We start from the raw sequence: 23,265 nt of genomic DNA, 5'->3' as shown, positions 1-23,265 counted from the left end.
TTAAATGATTTTATTTAATGTGCAAAAATACATTTTTATCCTATTAAATATTTATGTGAAAGTTTGTCTGGAGTAGTATAACTTCTTGCACTATGGCCAAAAACATGTTTTGTGAGTCAACAGTGGTCTTTGACAACCAAACTAAAATTAGTTCATCCTTGAATCCAAGTGGACTTAAGTGCCAGATTTGAAGAAAAGGTATCCCCAAGATATTGTGAGAATGAGAGAAACTGACAGATAGACAACTTGAAAACAATATGCCTACCGCAGCTGTCACCAGCATGGAGGCATTAAAACTGAATAAATCTGCTTCTTCTTACACTAGAGGTGCTGTAAAATGAAAGCTGGTTTGATTTGTCATGCAGGTTCAAACAACCATGGAGAGCAAAACATTTTATTACTAACACGGGAATAGTTCAATTTGTATATTATTATACAGAAACTAACTGCTTTACAAAACAAAATGATACAATATCACATGTATGTACAGTGTAGTAAATATACCATCTCAATTGTACACAAAGTATTTACAATTGTCACACATACTGCATTAAAAACAAAACTCAGACTATTACTCTACAGACGTTAGATTTTGCATAACATCAAATAAAACATGCCACATTTTGAGGTTTTTCTTCTTTACAAACCCATGACTGTTTTTAAATTAGTGCAAGTCAACCACTTCTTTAAGAGGTTATGGATACATAATTCTTAAAATTTCCATTCACACACAAGTCAAACTATAACAATCGCAATCTGCTTATATGGTGCTCAGATAAATCTTGCTTTCAGATTTTTCTTGGTTGTGTTTTGCTGAAGATACACTTGCTGATTCTGTGACCCAGGCTTGATGTACGTTTTTTAGAAAAAATCAGCAGGTGTAGCTTGAAGAATATTTAGACAATGAAAAGTGGCGAGGAGAGAAGATGGATCGACTTAAAACATTTGTTTGGAATCTGACACTGAAAACTGAATAAAGACCACTGAAGATTTATAACGTCTGGTACTGATACTAAAATTCTTCTGACTTGAACTTTCATAGTCACTCTGCACCGACTCATCACTGCTCCAAAGCAAATGTGACTTCAACACCTTGGAACTTCATGCTTGACTTTCCACTAGGGTTAGGCTATGTACACAGGAAGGATGGCAGATGTTCCATAACAAAACACTCCACCCAGTCAGGCAAAATGAAACAATTCTCTGAAAAACCTGACATGAGCTTTGATTTTGACATATTCATTTATTTGTCCAATAACATCAGTGGCTGAAAGTCTTAATGTACTTCAAACCAAGTGCTTGCTGAACTGTCTAACAGCACCGCCATATGATAGTAAAATGGGCTGATGTCTGACAATTTTTTCAGTTTTGTTCTCGTCCTCTTTGTACGAGTGAAGGAACACGTCAGTGATAAAGGGCGGCAAGAAAAGTAAAATCCCTGGACGAGGGAACTCAGTTGTGAATCATTCTCTTCAGTAAACTCACTCTTCCCTTTATGTAGGTCTTTGAAGCTGAATTACAAAATAGTACTTCTATGTCTCTGTCTCTAATAAAAATGTCCCTGTCCATTAAATTTATCTAATAATCATGTGTTTACTGAATGAGCTGCAAGGACCAAAGAAAATAGAAGATTCTTTCAGATGGATATAAACCAAGAAAACAGCAGTTATGGATACATTCACAAATGTATCCATAACATTAAAACTGAGCAGCAGATGAGTGGAGACAAGCTTGGACAAAAGTGAAGTCAGAGTACAACAACACTTAACCCTTGACATGCACAGATGATAAGGCTGGATAGAAACGTTCTGAAGCAACACTGCTGAGCTACAGATGGAGGCTGCGAGTGGAGCGCTTAACCAAATCAGTCCAATTGATTGCAACATATGTACATGACTGCTGTCACAGCCCCAGACCACATGTATTTAAACCCATTTACTATAAACCGTGAGACCATGTCAACAGCAAACTGCAACTTTTAGATCTTTCAGTGTGTCTTCTTTCCCTTCAGGCAGCCATTGGTTCCCAATCATTTCTGAACAACATCCAGATCAATCTGCAGGCAGCTGTAACCCATTACAATAACCAACATGATTTTTAATGTAAATTAAACCCTAACCAACATACAGGATTTGTGAAACCAGTGAGTGCAACATTGAACCACTGAAGAAAAGAAGCAACGATCAACCACAGTTTTTTTTTTTTCAGGGTCGATGCAATGATTAACAATCAAGAGACTGACAATAGATGTTTACAACATTTGCAGTAAAAATCAAAATCTTAATGCCAAAGTTTAGAACAACCAGTGATGGAATGTGCAGTAACTAGGGCTGGGTATCAGTTAAGAAAATTACAAAACTAGTGCCAATACCAGCACCTTAAAGTGCTGGTTGGTACTTCATTTGATATCTTAACACTGAACTGCCAACTCCGTGAATGCACCGCACACCACAGACTCTATGGGTTGTACCTACTGTGGTTTTGGGCCAATCAAATTAAACAGAAGAATGCTTGTGGTGATGAGCTATGAGCAAAACCATACAAACCGTATTTTTTTCCCCCCTCGATCTGGGAACAAAAAACAACTGCATGCAGGTAATGTTTGTGTTTCGATACTATTGCATTATATCAATAGATGCCAGTTCGGACTAGTTATTTTGCAGTTTCAGATATAAACACTATTACATATTACTGCTATTATGAACAGTTATTTTTAAATTAATTTACTTTATTGGCAGTTCAACAAAGAAAACACTAATAATGAAAATCGGAAAAATATAAGATCCAATAATCGGTCTCTCTCTAATAAGAAGTGAGTGAACCTTTTTAGAGTTTAAAAATAAAGTGGTCAGTGTCTTCCAGTGGACACACACTGTAATGAAGACATCAGTCTCCAACATATCTTTGAAAATTCTCTCATGGAATGTACTCTTACTCTTTTACTGACATACTGTGATGAGCTAAGATTAGCCAATGGTGTCAGTCATGCAGATATATCTCTTGTGCACATTGTTTTGTCAGTTTAGTAAACACAAATAAACATTGACAGCAGACATGATGTTGACTGTGATGGATTAGTTATCTTAAGCAAGGTTCAATTCTCTGAATGCTGATTTTGTGAAACTTGTGAAATAAATATAAACCTGGAAACTGAGAAAATGCACGCAAATGTCTCTAACACTACAACATGCTTTTAAAAACAGTCAACAGTAATATGCAGTGGATGTACAGGTAAAACTAAAGTAGAAAGTGTAAGGTGGAGCAGGTGTTTGTTCCCAGATGTGCTCTGAGAATACGGAGGGTTGGTTTGGCATGAAACAGCATCAATAATAACCAGAATTATTAAGAAAGTCTTAAAGGAAAAATCCACTGTCTACCTAAAACTATTTCCTGCTGTATATATGTTTTAAACTTTTCAACCATAGCAGTATTGATGAATCAGCTCCCAGTCTGTCTGTGAGCAGCAGGTTCCTCTCATTCACTAGATAAAAATTAATGCTGATTTCTTCCTTAGGAGCTGACTTGAGAAATACTGTGGTTCAGTGTCTGCTGTCACTCAGCCGCTGTCCTCTCATTTTCAATTTGGCTTTTGTTTAATAACAGTAATACAGTTGTGTCGAAAAACATGTTTTTAATCAGCAAAAAAAGATGCGAAAAACATGTTCATCTTGATATGAACAGAACGCTACTGTGAAATTGTAGTCTTAACAAATACAGTCAAAGTTTCTTTTAGTGTGGATTTTTACTTTAAGCACACAGGACAAAAAGTTTGGTGGACCAGCTCAGACTGTAAAAATGAAGCAAATAGTGGTCTGTGTTTGAACAATGGGACCAAACATTACACTGTCCACCGCCTCTATTCTATTTATATGGTCACTGGAGGTAATCAATTAGAGCTAGATCTCTAAGATCTCAGGCATCTCAGGAGTTGGTTTCATATTGCACTGAGCTGAAATAGTGACGTGTTCTCCCTGTTCGATGGAGAAATAAAATTGGTGGTTGACAAAGGAGTTTGAGAGTTGAGGATTATTGCCTATTAAACAATTTTCCTTGTCACTGTGTAAACAAATGAAAATACTGGGCTGCTCAAAATACACTCTGTACCAAATAAAACTAACAAAAAAAAAAACAAACAAACAGCCAAATTAAAGTAAAACGCACAAAAAACAAACAACCCAACAAAGTTTGGAGCTATTTACACAGTTGCGCTTCCCCTAGTGTTTTGCAATCTTTATGTTGATACAGTGAAAGTGTTAGAAACAAAAAAGATTTTTGGAAAGTGTTTGAAAAGAAGATTTGTGTTCCACTATCTAGCTGTACAGGATAAATACTTTTCAGGCAACAGGGTATATGGATGATTGTATTTTTGACGATCATTGGAGGCCAGTCTTGAGGGAGCTCGGGTGAACTCGTGGTATGAACAGCTCGCCTCTATAATTAGTACCTGTTCTTTGTCCCCAGTAAGGTTTGACTTTTACTTTACAAATTGTACACATTGAAAACCCTGACAAAGGCACACCATGGAGAAAACATCAACATCTAAATTAGCACTAAGGACTAGTTATACATAATCTGTCTATGTAAAATATGTACAGGACCCCCATTGCTGTCATTTGGTCCATCTGGCTGACACTGGAGTGTAAAGTCATACGGAAGGCCAAGGGATGTGTTATGGATTAACTTTCTGATTCCTCCATGTGTAAACTGTCCGAGAAATGTCACAGTCATGTCCAAACTGAACCTTGATGTTCAGATTATATGCCCACCAGCCTTTGAGGGATTTTCTCTTTCAACAGTTTCACATGTGAATTCAATTGCTGCAGGAGACTCAAACTTCTGCTCAACATCTGTGAAGCAGAGCTTGAACACTGAATCCACAATAGAACAAAAATGATTCAACAGAAGCTTATCCACAACCACTAAATTATTAGTTTTTTTTTCCAAATGAAGGTTCTGAAAAAAATCTCAAGCAGCACAAAATTCAGATTTGCCCTTAATAATATTCCTCCTCGATGCAAAATCACTTGTTCTCCTGCGAGAGCAACAACCATGAAGAACAAGGAGGAAATAAAAACATAAAAAAGTAGAGTGCAGCATGAGGCCTGGCAGGCTGGGGGAGGAATGGAGAGGAGTAGGATAAGGAGGAGGGTGGGGTGGGTGTTTTCTTTCTGATCAGACGATCTTTTTGATGCTGGGTCTCTTGAAGCTGCCAGCGCTGCGCTGCTTCTGGACCTGACTGGCTGAACCGTGGCGAGTGCGACCCCCACTGGACAGAGCAGAACTTGGGGACAGCTGGACGTTCTCCTTATCCACACCTGGAGGACAGAGAACGCACGGTTTAAAGCATCCTGTTCACGGTGCAACACCAGTACAGTAGTGCTGTATGTATATCATTTTCTCAAACAACAATCAATGGTTGGACCTCCTGCTGTGGTCCTGCTTGACACCGACTGCTATTGTTATCATTTAGTCATACTCTTATATTATTATTATTATTACCTATAGTTCCAGTAAGCTGTTAATTTAGCTTTTTGTGTGCTTCCTCTCTCCCTCCTTATCTCTTTTTCTTTCTCAATCCAACCGGTCAAGGCAGATGACCGCACACCTAGAGCTGGGGTCTGCTCTGAGGGTTCTGTCTTATATAAGGAAGCTTTTCCTTGCCAATGTCGCCAAGTGCTTGCTCATGGGGTAATGTTGGCTCTCTCTGTGTTAAAGACTAAATTAAATAGTATGGTCTAGACCTGCTCTACTTGGGAACTGTGAGGAGATAACTTTTGCTGTGATTTGGCGCTATATAAATAAAATGAACTGAAATGAATTCCTGACTTTGCGGGTTTAACTACTAAATAGCTAAGTGGACCACAAGCTCATCTTGAGTAGGTCGACTTCATCCTTCAACCCTTTAATTAAGCCTGATTTCAGGTATGGTCACTGTCAATGAGTGTTGCTCAACAGAACTTGAAACTTTTCATGTTAATTTGCTGTGCAATATGAGAGAGCAGTGTTACTAACGTTGCATGTCGACAGCAGCTCCTGCGGAGCTGAGACGACAGCAGCTTGACAAACTGCCTTCAGCAGGATGACTGACAGAAACCTAACCAAAGTATTTCTCATGTCAGCTCCATGGGAAGAAATCAACACTGCTTGTATTCATTAATTCATTGGTTTAATTTCCTGGCCCATCATAGTGGCTGAGGTAAATCTGCTGCTCACAGACAGATTGGGAGCTGATCAGTCAATGCAGATTCAGTTAAAAAGTTCAAAACTTGTATATACATGTATATAGGATTAGGTAGGATAGATTATGCTTCACTGAAGGTAACAGCAATACACTCAGAGCATAAAAAAGCAGAGGTCTCTGATTACATTGAAAACAACAGTAAAATCCTTAGCTGAAGCGAAAGACTGAAAATAAATGAAAACGATGCAAGACTATTTAATTTCTTTTGAGAATCTCTCATCAAAAGTGTTAAGCACTCTACCATAAATCAGCCCTCAGAAGTGAATTTTCTGCCACAGAATGAGTGCAATCTTCACTTTCACAGTGCCTATCAAGGTCTTTCAAGTTGTTCATCATAGAGATGAAGAAGCTAGCACTCCATAAGGCATGAAACAATATTTTAAACTTGGTTTTACTTACACAGAACACTAATAACCTTGAAGCAGCAGATCAAAAGACTGAATCCACTTAAAGGGAAATTGGATGAATGGAAATAAAGTAAACGAATGTTAGCTTGACCAATGTGCAGCCAATGGCCTGATTTCTGAGGGCCAATCAGGACATTGAGGCTTGACAAGCTGACAACCAATTCTCTGCTAGTACTAAACCGTGGCCTGTTGTCTATGTCAATATTGGAGGGAAACCTTATGAAATTTACATTTATGAGCATATTAGATTGTATCTCAAGTTCAAATCAACACAGACTAATATGTCTTTCCATTATTCAAATGTTACGCTAACATTGCTTTTAAAAGGTTCTAAAAATTATTGTAGCAAACCTTCCCTGGAAGAGTGTGTCAGCTCTTGAATGCACAGCTCCACATTGTCAACCACCAAGTTCTGTAATCTGGGACAAACACCCACTTTATGTCAAAGTCTTCTGCTTGTGTTTTTAAATGTCAACATATTGTTGTTTATAGTAAAAAATTATTAGTAATAAAAAAAAAAATAAAATCATATCCACGTTATGATTCCCAAATATGTTAAAAATGTATGTTCTGTAGCTAGAAAGTGCATGTTCCTGTACCTGTCCTCTCTGAGAGATCACAATACGAAACTGCCCAAAAAAACCTTTTAATTTAATTAGAAAATATATGTATCAAAAGATATATAATGGTTATAAATACATCAAACAATACACAGATATTTTTCATTATCCTTAATAAATCAGGAAATAGTATGGTCAGCTATATCCTTGAGTACCCCTGTATGAGGTATGTGTATGATAAAAGCAGCAGTACTACACACTACACTGCTTTGTACAAACAATGTTGATGTCACTGCAGTCACAGCTTTAACGTGTCAACACCATCTTCCCAGTTATGATAGTCTAGTAAAGAACTATGGATTGAATTTAGGCATTTTAGTGAGGTTATTGAGGAAGCTAGCATCTAAGGAAAAACAAAATGGCAGCAGTGTACAATACATACTTAGCATGGGGGAAAAATTCCTGTTGTTAACACCATCAGGTTTTATCACCGACGGTGTTGACGAGTTGACAAATCCTCCCTTAACCTATTAAAATATTCCAATGTTATTTCAAGGTTCTGTTTACACACAAACGTACATATAACCTGATTTTATTTCACCTTGTATACTATACACTTTTGACTTGTGGATCATGGAGAGGGTGTGCTCTTCTTTCAATTGTGCTTTGGTAATTTCCAGCTTTTGAATTATATAATTATGTATTAAATTTATGATTTTAAACCAGAAATAATTTTGAATCATGTCAGGTAAATAAAAATCACATTGCAGGGTTTAGTTAGAATTCTACTACATTTTTCATCTTAGATCTGTGTTGTAGGAATCCATGGCAAGACAGAAAGTGTCACTGCAGGAGCAAAAGAGAAGAAATAGGGAGTACCAAAGAAAAAGAAGAGAGAAATTATACAGTGACCCAGAGCGCAAATGTGAGGTGCTAAAGAAGGAAAGGCAAAGGTGGAAGAAGAGAGTTCAAGACAAAAAAATATGACAAACAGGCAATTTGGAATAAAGAGGAAACAAGGCATCAGAGAAAAGCTTGGAGAGATGCACAGAAGAGGTTCAGACAGCAAGCAGATCCCCTCCAGCCAGTCCACTGGATCACAGTAATGAAGAGCTTTCTTATTTTGCCAGTGAGCCACTGCAGGTCCAAAAGAGGACACGCACCTGCAAGGACTGTCCAGTTTTATTACATTCATTTCCATCACCTGTTTATAAGTGTTTTATTTTGTTTATTACTTGTACATTTGTTTGCATACTTAAACTGACCGTGTTGATTAATGATTTTGCCAACACCGTCAGTGATTTACTTTTTGTTCAGTTTATGCTGTTTATCTGCTAAAGACAACTGATCTACATGCCACTGTCTCATTTTTCAAGGAAGGAAATAGTTTATATAGTCTTAACATTAAAAACAAAGGTAGAAAATAACAGAATTTAGGAACTGGGGTTTTCAGAATAGTGTGAAATTAGACCAAAAGTTTATATATTGCATTTTATTACATATTAGAGTAACTGAAGACCACTGTTAGATATAGAACTTTAAATTCTTGTTGTCCTGAACAAATTAAAACAGCATCCTTTTTACGTCTTCTCTCTTGTCTGACGAAGTTGACACAAATGAGTTATGAAGTGAATAACTGCTATGAATAAGTGCTTATTTTTAGAAATGGTATTTTTGTAAAGAAAAACAAAAAAAATCACAAAAACAGTTCATTTACATGTTTTGATAACTAAGACCTGTCTCTACAAATACATCAACTTCAGATTAATGTAGAATACATTTTAAAAATTGAGTTTTAAAACATTTTTTGTCCCTTATATGAGGAATCAGTGGAGTAACTTATCAAACAACAGGGGGTGCTGGAGCATAAGCAGTGACGTGCTTCCTTCCTTCATTGTTAAACTCTAGGTTTTATAGTCCATCAACGGTTTTACAAAGTGTTCCTGAACCCATGCAGTAAATACCCTTTCATACAATCATGTTTTTGACAAAGTGGTGAACCTTGCCCCATCCTCGCTTGTGAATGATTGAGCCCTTCAAGGATGCCGATTTCATACCCAATCATGATAGTCTCACCTGTTACCAGTGAGCCTGTTTCCCTTTAGAATTCTACAACTTTCCCAGTCTTTTGTTGACGCATATGGTGCTGGCATCAAATTTACCAGAAGCATATATTTCCAAAATGCAATTAAGTTAATGAGGTAAAACATGAAATATACTCTCAATGTACATTTTTTTAAATTCAGAACATGTCAAAAAGGACGGGCAAATTTTAACATTCCATTTTTTTTTTTCAACTTGTTTGGAACCAGAGTGGTACACTTTTGGCTTAATTCAGCTGCAGATTTAGATTTGACCTTGATTAAGCTTAGAGGTCAAAAAGATGAACAGAAACAAAACATGTCAACATGAGAGGAAAAGTACTGATTCTCCAGCAACATTCATGCAGATGTGTATGTTTCCATGTATGTGTGTGTTCAGACCTGGTGAATGCTGCGAGGTGGCCAGTGAGGTCATGGAGTTGGACAGGTTGAGGTTGGCAGTGATGCTGAGCTGGCTCTGGCTTGTAGGGGGGTAGGGCGAGGTGGGAGTCCTGAGCTGCTCCTCCCCTCGCTCCTCATCAGCTGCTGGCAGATAGCTGTCAATCAATGCCTCCAGAAACTTGACGATCAGCTCAGCATAGTCCGGTATCTGTGTTTGCTGCAGGGTTAGTACGAGGATCAAATATGAGTTCAGTCAGTATAACCTAACACCCTACATGCCACATGTATCTAGTACAATGCATTTTCATTCTACCAAGTTACCTGTCCATTAAAAGTCACTGTATTATTCACTCATCAATCTATTATGTGTACAAAGTCACAGAAGGAGATGGAGAACATTTTACTAAACTACTACCTGTGTATTCTAATTTTTTTTTTGTGTGTATGATATTTCTATCACCATAACAACTAGCAAGCTTGGGGTTGCAGAACTGTCATGTAATTGCTTAGTAAGCTGAATGTTTCCTGCATGGCAGCCAAGGGTGCCTCAGAGACAATGAAAACATGACAGGGAGAAAGAATCATTTTTACCTTTGAGAATGGCCCAGCAAATCTCCAAAGTCCATTAAAGCCAAAGCCTGTGAAAGGGACAGAGTAAAGGGAAGGAGGGAAGAGATGGTGTGGGAGAGGTCACATGGAGAATAGAGGAGGAAAATCCTTACTTACAAATGCATGTCGTAGTTTTTTATTTCAGTTTACTGTAACAGTTTTAGGGAAGTTCCTATTTTAGGCATTAGGCTGTGTTCAAACTGGCCAACCAGCAGAGTTGACATGATTAGCTTGTACAGAAGCAAAATGTCAGCATGAATTACTTTGTAAATAGGAAGGTTGGTACTGGGGAGGCGACTCCTCATGGTACACTACACTCTGGACGATGCCGTGGACAGGATTCAGGAGGTTGGTGTCCTGGCACATGGACAGCACAGTGTTGATCTTGGAGTCCAGCAGGTTGTGGCTGAGGAGGAAATGTACTGTTAAGTCTGTAGTGTAGTGATAACCTATACAAATTAATGAAACCAGAGTGACAGCTTATAGTAGTTGTGGGTTATTTTGCATGTTGCATGGCATGTTTCCACACAAAGGAGCAAACATGTGGAGAACCAAAGTCAAGTCATGCATTTATTTGTTTTCCAAACTAACTAACAAATAAAAAAATAAGGCTGGGCAAGTTAACACATTAATTAATAAGCACAGTTTGTTTTTATCATAATAATTATTTTTAAGGTCCATTGCTCACTAGCTAACTAACGGTTGCTGACTTGCGTGAATTAATTAATTAATGCGATAATAACGGGTTACCTTGCCCAGCCCTAATAAAGAAGTATTCAGGTTCACAGAGACAGACTCTGACTTTGATCAAACAATAGTGAGACTTTGCCTAAATTAATCTGTTGCGCACAAAGCTATCTATTTGTGACTTAAGTTCCGCTATCCATGAAATTCAAAAAATGCGTCTAGAATGTGAAAGTATCAACTTGGGCCAGGCAGGGGGTGGCTGAGACTGCGCGCTGGGAGGTTGCGGGGGGTGCGGCGGCAATCCGGTAGTGTTTTTTGCAGCCAAGGAAGCAGCAGTGTTGACCCCTCTTGCCACTAGCTAATAAAATACTAAAACTAACTGATGCTAAATCATACAACTCTGAAACACACAAATTTAAACTACGAGCTGAAGCTAACCTGCTACATAACAACTGCCTAAAATCACTAACTAACCCACTGAATACATGAGCACAGAACTAACGATATGGGACGGTTGGTGACGCAAGCTGCCTCCAAAACATCGCCTGTCTCGAGCTCAGCCACTCACAATATTCAGTTTGAGTAGCTGGGTTTCACCCTGTAGATGGCAGTCGCGCTGTGATTTATATTTATAACACAAGAGGAAAATTCTAATACTTTCCACTAAAATAATAAAAATAAAAAATAAAAGATTTGAACCTGAAGCAATCAGTAACCCTGCTAAATACCTACTTTTTAAAAAAAGTGCTTTAGGGGTTTAATTACTCTTACTTACTCTAATCTATTAGCCCTGAAGCCCATCTGTATGTTAGATGATTTTCCTCTTTTTAACTACAATTGAATTTTCAGTGTTTTACCTGCTCCACAACAGGAGCTTACACAGCAAGTTGGGCTGACTGTAGTGTTGCAGTGCAACTTCAAGCAGAGATTGTAAAATATCAGCAACATTTTACATTAGAAAATCCCATCAGTGAAATGGGAACATGTACAGTATGCCCAGTATGTTTAGAGGAGTGGCCATAGTGCTGCTAACACCAGCAATCTTAATGTATGTGAAGGTGCATCACAAATATAGCACGATGAGTTCAACAAGGCAAACAGGAAAAGGAAGGACAAACCAGAATGAAACTAGATAGATAATCAAACTAGATAATCAAAGGAAGTTCTGTGACATATGTTAACGTTTTATAAAGGGTTCAACCTCAGCAGGCTGTACGACAAGGACAGCAATCATATTACATCCATTCAGGGTTAGCAGTATACTAATATATGACAGTGTACACATGTTTTTAAAGCACTGGTATTGGATCAGTACTCTTATGGCTGATACAAAAATTTCAGGCTTTGGGATCGGTATGAGGACAGGAAAAAATGGTATTGGAACATCTCTAAACTTAATCAATAGAAAGGTGCTGGGACAGTTACTTACACAACTGGGAAAACCTTTGGGAAGACAACGCTAGCTTCAGCCAAGTACTCGTACAGAATTCGCTGATCAAAGTCATCAGTGGTGTATTTGACCTGGGTGGCCTAGAAAAGCAAAGCAACAACAACAACAGGGTGCCGTTAACAAAACAGCCAGTCACTGGAAACATAAGTAATAGCATTTCATTAGTATCTGTCACGTTCCACTGGTTTGAGCTATGACCATGTGGTATGTTTCCTCACCAGCACAGTGAGCAGCAGAGCCTGGATCTTTGGGTCAGTCAGCACCTCCTCATCCAGTAGAACATTGGATTCTGATACAGAAACTTTGCGAAGGTGAGAGTTTCCAATTCTCTGTGTCTCTGTAATTATCACATTAAGGACTTAAACATCTCCTCATTCAAACAGATGTCGATGGAAAGGCAAGGACTGCACTCTTACCTATCTCATAGTCATTCTCTGCTACACGCCTCATCTTGGGAGGGGTGGTCATACCCGACTCCATCTCTGGTCTCTTTGGTGCTTTAGAATCAGATATAAGGTGATCGAAGCTCTTTCTGGTGCCTAGCAAACACAACAAATACTTACACAATCTGGAAGTTTAACATATTGGTTTTATTTTCAGATGCTCCTCCAAAACAAAGATCTACATGTACGGCACATATCAAAGGGATATCATACCCAGGAGCTTCTTGGTGTTGGCCTGCGAAGGCTGACCCATGTCCAGGCTCATGGACTTGCGGGTTCGTGGGCTGATCTGACCCACTGTGGAGTAGTGATGGGCTGAAAGGTAGCGCTCTGAAACCTGAGGCGATGTCCAAGGCTGAGTCTCTCGCAGAGTTCTGAGAACGGGGTGAATGGACAATGGTCAGGTTACAGAAAACAACTCAGTGACTCATTTTAAACCTAAAACCTGGGCTATAGCTAGTACTAACTAAGCTACCTTCTCACTAATATTTATTTTTATTGTTTAAATAAAAAATTGTATGAGTGAATAAAGACAAAGCAATAACAGGAAAAGGGCTATGGAATTTTAATATTATATATATAAATAGATAGAAATTTTCCTAACCAGTCTTGATAGTTGTCACCAGGAGGTAACATCTGTTTGCTTTTACAACAGACTCATTTATAAAAAAAAAAAAAAGGAAACATGGATGCCCTTATAATGAGCATTCTCACAAGTCTACTTCTTTAAGTGAGCACACTCTTCATTATGGTTTTCCCCTTTGTTCATTGCTCTACCTGCAGCCAGGATCAGTGATGTGACTGGAATAGGTGTCCATGGGGACTGGGTCCATAGAGATGTCAGAAATCAGCAGTGACTTCCTGTGTTTGAGGCTACAGCGACTTCGGACCTCCTCAGATACAGTGAGCAGTGCTGCAGAAACAGCAAGACAGCAGGGATATAATGTGTTTCTCTGCAGTGCATGTGCTATTGTCAGTTCTAGGTAGAATGGAGGGGTAGACTGACGGAAGGCTAGTTCACGAATCACAGATCACAACTCCACAACTGATTAAAAATGCTAAAATAGGTCCCCAGATATACTTAATATTGGATATGTAAGGTCTATATGTTAAAAATACATGATGTGTGAGAGAAAAAGAGCACTGTCTTAAAATGGTCAAATGTTTGCATACCCATATGTTCTGTACCCATCATTTTTTTCATATTCCTCCAGTAACACAATAATCATATTGCATATGAATAGGCTTTTAGTAGATGGTAGATCTTTCACACTGTGCAATGAGCAACTGATGTAGAGATGAGATGAATAAATACATAAAATATAAATGAGTGCATTACATACCAGCCAGATAGGCCACACTGTGGGTGTTAACCTCAAACTTGTCACATTTCAGATGCTTGCTGATGAGAGCCAGTAGTGTGTGCAGGATTCTCACTGTCCTCGCTACTGTGGTGGGTGAAGGGTGTCTGTAGCCTAGACCAACAAATATAAAGAGAGATAGTCAGGCGCAAGAGACTCGTCCAACAACATGTAGTGGTGCTCAGTATCACTCTGACTTCCTTCCTGAAACACTGTAGCGGAAATGAACTGGATATTTTGCATAATTTCAAAATGTGCATTCACTGATCCACACAGTACTGAAGACCGAATGACTGGCCTGTGAATTTTAATCTCTATCAGCTGCTGCTTTACCTTTGAGTAGGTGGCCCACCAGTGCAAAGTTGAAGTTGGCACTAAAGTTTAAGCCCACAAAGTGATCCATTTGCTTACAGTGCCACTCTAAAGGACGCCTGATCTCCATGAACACTTCTTCTGGACTCTGGAGGAGCACATTAGAAAGAGAAGGATTTTAAAAACATTTTTAAAAAAATCAGCTTAAAATTCCATTTTTGATTAGGACATCTGCCTAATATGCATTTTAACTATTCCCAATCCAGAAGAGACATCTCTCTGTTGGAGTCTGCGTGTAAGAAGCAGGAGCATATGATGTTAACAATGCTTGTTGCCGCAAGTGTAATGAGTCTTGGCTCTGAGGATACATGAGCAATCTGTCTAAATATTGAGCGAAAGTGCATCCCGTATAGGAAGGAAAATCCAGTTTTCTACAGTCCAGCTCGTAGTTCATCTGTCGGTCTAACAAGTATGTTATGTATGTGCCCTGGAGCCCACATGGAATTAACTACCTAAAGCTAACATGGATTAATGATACAAAGTAACCATTAGCCAGCTGATAGTAATGGATGTTTTTATAAATTCAATGTGAAAAGGTCATCCTCAGTGAAAGAAAAGCCTATGTTTGAGCCAAGAACCTTCTTTCTGTGAGTCGATGGTGCTAATCACTGCCCCGGCGGACTGCCCTATAAACACATCAATTTAAAGTTTTTTAAATTTTTAAACTTGAAGTTGCAGCTATAGTGAACCAACACACTCCTCCCTTTACTACTGCTGGTCCAAGCCAAAGACAAGTCCAAAACCTCAAACCTTAACAGGTGACATAGAGGCAGTCACCACTTTGTACAAAAATGATGAGTGAATGAATGAGTCCATATGTCACCAAAAACTCAACTTCAGAATCTCAAGAAGCAACCAAACAACTAGTCCGAGACGCAATACAATAGTTGGCCAAATAAAACCAAGTGATGCCTCCTGTGTCTAACAGACAAGCTGATTCTCTGACATCTCTGAGTTACTTGTCTGGCCAGTGCTCTGATGTCAGCTCCAGGAAAATGGTCAACTGGGAGGTGGGTGGTTTGACATTAGTTTTCTGCAAGCTGAATTGGAAGCTTTTGCGGGCCAGATGTGACCTGTTATGACCTAAATGACCCTTATAACCTCTCAGCTCAGCCAGAGTTAACTGTCTTAACACAGATGAAAGTCTGGATTATGAAAACTGTGTTGGCTTTTAATTGACACAACATGGACAGCTGAACTGAGGAGATCTTGTGTTTTCTGGGTTCTCTAATGTGTGTTTTTACCTTGTCATTGAAGACACGCATTGTATCCAGAGTGTGGAGGTTCTGCTCGAGCAGGGCAGTTCCAGCAGAGTAAAGGTTAACTTCGTCCAGCTGCAGCACAGCTACTGCCACCCAGAACAGAGCTTTGTGCATGGGAGACTCCTGTAAATGCACACAGGGTAGGCTTGGGCACTAATGAACCTTGCTCACTACTCAACTAGTTTAAAACTAATATATCTTAGCAATTTCAGCTTAGTACAAAATACGAATCCAACAGCAGTTACGGTGGCTGTTCTTTCTGCACATCAACTAAACATGTACTCTGCTAAATTGCAACAGAAAACAGCCAAAACATCAGCCTGTGACAAAGCAGGCATACAAACAATTTAAAAATGTATGTTAATTTATTTGCTTAATCATTATTTTATTAATCAATGATGGAAATGAAGTAAATCTAAAAACCAATGGCTGGCATTGTTAGTATTAGTATTCAGGAGTAATGAAACAGAGTGGGAACATTTTGCTGTAGTGAAATTTGGATCAACAATACTTGTTTACCTTGCTGAGTAGAGGTTGCAACTTGGTCAGAGCAATGACTGTGGCCTCTATTAATACTTGGCTGTTGTAATTGTCCGGCCCCTTCAGACAGCTCTCCAGACCCTGTGATCAAGAAGAAGTGAAAGATGGAGCATGAGGCAAGAGGCAAGGAGAGCAGGGACAAAGTAGGACAGCAGTACAACGTATAAAAATTCATTATATGACATCAGGAGGAAATATTCATCACCTAAATGACACCTTCAGAGAATTTTATTGTAGACTGTATGCATCTGAACAACCATGTGATGCACTTACATTAATGGAAGATTTCTTTTCTTGGCTTAGTTTGCCTACTATATTAACAGAACAGCAAACCAATCTTAACGCCCCCATTTCCAAAGAGAAAGTACCGAATGCTATAAAAACCTTGGGTCCAACCTTGGGACCCAAGGGAAAAACCCCTGGGTCCGATGAGTTTAGTAGTGAATTTTATAAAGAATTTTGTGAATTATTAGCAGACCCATTGCTTGATATGTTTAACCATTCTTTTCTGCATAACAGATTACCTCAAACTCTAAGAGAAACAAATATTCTTCTCATTTTGAAAAGGGGAAGTGCACAGAGTTCTGTTCCTCACATAGACCGCTAGCTCTTCTTAATGTGGATTGGAAGATACTTTAGAAAGTCCTAGCTACTCGACTTGAAGACCTCCTGCCTAAAATTATTAAAGAAGATCAAACAGGTTCTATGAAAGGTTGTAATTCTCGTAACAATGTCAGGTGCCTTCTCAATGTAATTCAGGCTTTCCAGCAAAGAGATATTGATGGTCTGGTGCTTTCTCTAGATGCTGAGAAAGCCTTTGACCGGGTAGAATGGGTTTATTTATTTTATACTTTAAATAAATTTGGTCTTGGTGATAATTTCATTACGTGGGTTAAAATTCAACTATGCAACTATTTTAACTAATGGGCTTAGGTCGGACAGTTTTCCATTGTATTGAGGAACGAGGCAAGGCAGCCCTTTGTCACCCCTCTTGTCTGCCATTGCCATCGAAAAGTTGGCGGAGGCCATAAGGATAGCACCTGCTATATGGGATCTACTAGTTGATTATGAGCACAAGATTAGTCTATATGCAGATGATGTTTTGATATTTATTTCTAATCCAGAGATGTCAATACCAGCTCTACTTCACATTATTGATTTATTTAGCAAATGTTCTGGGTATAAAGTTAATTTGACCAAGTCTGAAGCCATGCCACTTGGGAGCCTTAATTCGATACCAGCTGCTTTATTTTCTTTTCCCTTTAAGTGGTCACCTGCAGGTTTTGTATACTTAGGTATATTTATAACCCCGAAGTTTAAGCAAATGTATAAAGCAAACTTTGTCCCACTGTTTGAGAAGGTGAGGCAGGATTTGGAGCAATGGAATTCTCTGCCTGTTTCTTGGCTAGGACACATATCCTTGGTTAAAATGAATATATTGCCTTGATTGTTGTATCCAGTTCAAATGATTCAGGTTATGGGTGAAGAAAGAGCTGAATGGCTGGCTAAGTTCCTTCATATGGAGCAAGGGCAGACCAAAACTTAAGATGGCTACATTACAGCTTCCAGGTTCTGCAGGGGGTCTAGACTTACCAAACGTCAGAACATATCAGTTGTGTACTCACATGAGGTATATATATGACTGGGTCGTAAATAACTCAAGCTCTATTTGGTTGGGAATTGAAGCTTCCCTTTCAAGGTATCCACGGAGGGACTTACTGTTCTTTAAGAAATTTAAAAATGTCAGACTGAGTTGTAATAATCCAGTTACACTTAATACACTTAAAGCCTGGCGATCAGTAAGTCGACTTGAAGGAAGGTCAAAGTTCACATCTGCTTTCACCCCTATTGTGAATTATCATATCATCCCATGCCTGGGATGTTTGATATTGGTTTTAAATAGTGGGGGGATAATGGTGTTCATAGACTGAGGGACTTACTCTCTGATAATGTGGTTATGACATTTGACAAGAATTTCCCTTCAGGGATAAATAAAGGAATTCTGAACAAATGATAGAGAAATATTCTGTCCCTAGACATGACTTCTTCCGTTATTTGCAGATAATGCATTATATTTTGCACAGTACTACTTTAATTGAGAACCATGAAAGCTCCCCTGTGGAGAAATTATTATTTCTAACAGATATCTGTGAGTCTATTTTATAAAGCTATGTATTTCACACCCCCTGTTGGGTTACAGAGACTTAAAGGCAAATGGGAAAAGGAACTAAACATCACAACTGATGATGAAGAGTGGAAGGATGTCTGGGGACATGCTAAACAATTTCAGTTTGCTATCATGCCAAAGCAATACAGTTAAAGATTATACACAGAACGCATATATCCCCCAACCGCAGACATCACTTCAATCCTACACTTTCAACCATGTGCCTTAAATGCAAGATAGAAATTGGTACCCTAACTCATTGTCTTTGGTCATGTTTGAAACTGCAAATGTATCAGTCTAATGTGTTAATAGAAAAGATATTGGGCTTAGAACTGGAGATGGACCCTGTGTCTCTTATACTGGGCCTCCCAAGCCAATGCTTAACATCAAAATGCTCAACATAACATAATAAGAGGTTGTATTGTATTCTTATTTATGCTGCGAGGAAGAATATTTTATTGCAGTGGATTATTGAAAAAGTACCAACTGTTATAGGCTGGCAAAGAGCGGTGTTGGATCTAGTGCCATTAGACTACCTTACATGCATAACACATTAAAAAACAGACAAATTCTAAAAGTGTGGGAACCCTATTTGAACTATGTAGAGCCCAATGTCTCTAATATCATGCTGCAGGGATTTTCTTGACTGCTCATACCGCACATTATTACTGTAACCACAAGTATTATTCATTTGGATCTGAGTCAGTGTTCTGTTTTTGGTTTGTTTGTCTTGCTTTGTTTACTTGTTTGTTTGTTTTGTTTTGTTTTTTTTTTATTTCTGTGAACTATATTATGTAACCATTCCTGTGAAAATGAAAAAAACAATATATATATATATATATATATAAACAAAACAAAAACAAAAAAAAAACCCTGACAAAAGCTTTTTATCAACATATGACATGAAAACTGCATAACAACCCTTGGTTACATAAAAGCCTAACACCAATCTCAGTACCATCTTTCAGCTTGAGCTGAATATATTTTAACAATGAACTGAGTTAGACAAAGACTGCGTGTCCCCAGCTTCCACTGGACAGGCTGTCCATGATTCTATTAAGTTTTCATAGAAAGTGTCACACTTTGTGAGAAAATCTATATCCATGGCCAATCACGCAGTACAATGGCACTGCAGAGCTCAGTTTAAAAGTTTCCTGAACATGAATCCTTCTTGGTGGCACAAGTGCAAAGACAAGGTGCAAATCTCCTGATAACAAGTTTGTACTGACACGGGCAGAAATTCACAGGTGGAGATGAAGTATTAACTTGAAAAGGGCTTCATTTGATTTTTAATGAACTGTAACTGTAAGCATGAATATGCTCTCTCACCCGGTCTATGCTGAGCAGAGGGCTGGCCTTGCTGAGGATTCGGATTATCTGTTTGATCTGGCCGTGGCTCACCCTCTTACTGATGCAACCAAACACCACCAGTGCTCTAGGTTGGAGAGATGGGTTGTACTGGAATGCAAACCTTGAATAAAAACACACAAAAATGCTTACTTTCTACTGTGCACATGGATAATTCATAACATGGATGCACTAACATGAGATATAGCAGATTCATACTTCTGTGCAAGCTCTGTCCACTGGTCTAACCACTTGCAGGCTGGGATGTCCCTCATACATGCCTGGAGGAAAGACAACACAAAGCAAACAGGTTGAAAGTTATAATTGGTATAAATAAAAATTTAAAAATTGTTTGTTGCATTTCAAGCTTGTTCTATTTCACTTTTTGTTATGGTAACACATCTGTCATATCTCTTAACTCTTGCTGGGTTTTCCTATGTGAAATCTATGTGGTGGTGATGGAGAAAGAGTGCCCAAATGTCTTGATCACTTGATTTTCTCTGCTCACCTCCATGATTTCCAGTAAGGCCTCAGTGACGGTCTCCAGAGAGGACAGGGCAAACGTCTCCCTCTCGTAGGAGCCTGGTGAGAAGGAACGGTCCCTGTAGCTGGAGCGGAAGGCGATGACGGCGGCTGACTTAACTTTGCTGATACCAAACAGCAGGTAGAACTTGGGCAGTGAGAACTCAGTCAGGCTCAACCTCAGAACCTGCTTTGTCTCCTCTGAAATCATTTGACATCAAACATTTATTCTGATAGAACACAAGTATTCATATGTTTCTGTCCTTGACTGATTCCTGCTGCTATGCAAACTCTAGTTTGAGTACTTCTAGCTTCCAGATTGCTCTATTATTAGTCACCTACTTCATTACCAAGAGAAGATTGCTGAAGTTAACAAAAGGTGAATCTATAAGTCAGCAGGAGGCTGCTGGCCTAATCAAACAGCTTAAGTAAGTCCTCACCACTGAAGTTGAGTTGCGAGCAGGTGCAGAGGGAGTGGATGATGTTGATGACCAAACCGTGGGTGGAAGCCCTGAGGGACAACGGCCCAGTGGCTACCAGCAGGGTCACCACGTGGAACAGGTAGGGCAGGTGGGCTGCAACATCCAAGGAGTTGTTGAAGGACAGCATGAGCATATAGCGTGCCAAGATGGCGATGTCGTCCCACATCAAGTGCTGCTCCAGTGTGGGCGTTGGTGACAGGCAAGTCTTGTCTATGATCTTACACATCCGACCAATAACCTGCCACAAAGAATAAGACCAACAATGAAACACCAAAGACAAAATCAATAAAACCAATCAGCTAATAGCTCAGCCTTTATTATTGTTACTAATATTGCTATCATAATCACCATAGTACCTTCTGTATACTTCATTGTCATTATCTACAGTTACAACACTTCTGGTATTATTACTGCTGCTATCTCTGCTTGTGTGCTCCTTCTCTCACACCCCACTCCCCTTCCCCTCTCTCCTTGTCTGTCTATCTTTCTCTCTCTCTCTCACCATATCGGTAAAGGCAGATGGCCGCCCATCTTGAGCCGGGGTCTGCTCCGAGGTTTCTGCCCTCTAAAAGGCAGTTTCTCCTCGCCACTGTTGCCAAGTGCTTGATCAAGGGGGAATGTTGGGTTCTCTATATTACAATTTAATTAAAGGGTTTGGTCTAGACCTGCTCTAATTGGAAAGTGTCATGAGATAACTTTTGTTGTGAATTGGCGCTATATAAATAAACTGAATTGAATTTAAATTCTTGATAACAATGAACTCTATGCAGGTGGTAGATATAAGTTAGTAGTTAGAATCTACAAAACTGAAAGTGGGTGAGTCATAACACACAATATTTCCAGTTACCCTCCTGTTGGATATAACAACCATGACAGTAATGATGTGAATTACACCGATGTCTCTTACTGTATTGATGTAATCACACACCCACAGGTATAGACAAATTCAATTCAGTCAGAAGTCTTGGGCAAAGTTGCAAGAATTCAGTGTTTTTAATCAAATGTTGACTTATATGCTCAGAAACATGAAAAGCTAGCCAACATCAGGTCGTGAGCTCCTGTGTTAGCAGCTATATGAAACATTTTAACTAAATCAAAACACGACATGTCTTGTGGCTGGCTTGCTTTCATTATACTATTGGATATGATACATTTGATACAATTAAACCTCTAAGAATTCAACATTTGCTTTCTGTGCTTAAAGCTGTAAAATGATTTGGCCACTTGTGGCAACAGAACAAGCTGTAAACCCAACACTGACATGTTACGAATTTATACTTTACTAAAGCCGCTATGATGAATGTGAGTGCAAAAAGCAGCCTATTCACACATCCAATAGACATTAGCTTTTATTTTGTGTTGTGTTTGTGTCCATCTAATAAATCTAAATCCAAGATGGCTCTGTTTGTGATATTTACAAAATATCCACCATGTTCACCAGTTGTTTTTAACTGTGTCCACGTGCTATTTGGTGTTAAGCAGCAAGTGTACAGTGGGTTTTTCAGTGAAAATATCTGCCTGCTGCTGCTGCACTGACAGACTAATGAGAACACAGACTGTGAGTCACAAAGACAAAACAATGAGCTTAAAGAGGTCAAAATGCTCAGTAGATCTGTGGGAAATTGCAAAAAGCAACCATTTTCACATTAAACATAATTATTTGATCCATTGTTAAAGCTTAAATATATGATATTTTGGACATTAGCTGCAAGCAACTATTTGCTATGTGAAATAATGGTGTCCTGAAAAGAAGATTTTCTATTGATTGACTAAACAATTAATTGACTAATCATAGCAGGTCTACTATGAGGCAACACAATATTGGTCCACATTTGATCATCACTACCCAAAATGCAATTTCAAACTGAGTGGAACAAGCTTCACTTCATTCTCAACTTTACGTTGGGGACTTACTGAAGCTTTATATGAGCCATAAATAACTTATCATCGTCCAAAAGTTGTGTGACTCATAAAGTATCATGTAGAAATTGTATTGGAACTTTAATCATGTTTTGATCACTCCACTGCATTTTTCAGTTTTGGCACAGTATATACCCATGGTTAACACTGCATGTATTTTTGGATATGGAGCTGATACATATGACAGCAGTGCTATGGTTTTAACCAGTTATAAAATAGCATCATTCAACAATTGGGTGACAGAGAGTTCAAGAGCTGCAGACAACGTTCCATTGTGCTCAGTTGGCTGTCCTGCCATGACATCAGACAGCAACCCGACAGATAACATCAGTATAAAGACTTATGTATGGTCCCACAGCCAATGTACACTTGTTAATTTGATATTCTTAAATCCAGTATAACATTTTGGTAA

General features: G+C 38.8%; 1 protein-coding gene across 3 annotated transcripts in view; it reads right to left on the bottom strand.

The window, feature by feature from the left end:
• Positions 1–380: 380 nt before the first annotated feature.
• The window catches only part of nf1a (neurofibromin 1a), a 109,308-nt gene continuing 86,423 nt past the window's right edge, over positions 381–23,265 (bottom strand). For all 3 annotated transcript variants that reach the window (XM_046388066.1, XM_046388068.1, XM_046388067.1), the window contains 17 exons: positions 20,892–21,171; positions 20,438–20,652; positions 20,149–20,210; positions 19,912–20,053; positions 16,395–16,496; positions 15,858–15,998; positions 14,575–14,701; positions 14,224–14,355; positions 13,658–13,793; positions 13,094–13,254; positions 12,854–12,976; positions 12,656–12,774; positions 12,417–12,517; positions 10,564–10,706; positions 10,283–10,329; positions 9,692–9,908; positions 381–5,315 (listed from right to left, as the gene is read on the bottom strand). In XM_046388066.1, the coding sequence (XP_046244022.1) occupies positions 5,173–5,315; positions 9,692–9,908; positions 10,283–10,329; positions 10,564–10,706; positions 12,417–12,517; positions 12,656–12,774; positions 12,854–12,976; positions 13,094–13,254; positions 13,658–13,793; positions 14,224–14,355; positions 14,575–14,701; positions 15,858–15,998; positions 16,395–16,496; positions 19,912–20,053; positions 20,149–20,210; positions 20,438–20,652; positions 20,892–21,171 (2,391 nt within the window). In that variant the 3' untranslated portion in view covers positions 381–5,172. The remainder of the gene's footprint in view (positions 5,316–9,691; positions 9,909–10,282; positions 10,330–10,563; positions 10,707–12,416; positions 12,518–12,655; positions 12,775–12,853; positions 12,977–13,093; positions 13,255–13,657; positions 13,794–14,223; positions 14,356–14,574; positions 14,702–15,857; positions 15,999–16,394; positions 16,497–19,911; positions 20,054–20,148; positions 20,211–20,437; positions 20,653–20,891; positions 21,172–23,265) is intronic.

The sequence above is a fragment of the Scatophagus argus genome, chromosome 5 (assembly GCF_020382885.2).
Source record: "Scatophagus argus isolate fScaArg1 chromosome 5, fScaArg1.pri, whole genome shotgun sequence".
In the NCBI taxonomy this organism is placed as follows: domain Eukaryota; kingdom Metazoa; phylum Chordata; class Actinopteri; family Scatophagidae; genus Scatophagus; species Scatophagus argus.
The sequence above is the reverse complement of the archived record's forward strand: the minus strand, read 5'-3'. Positions and strand labels throughout refer to the sequence as shown.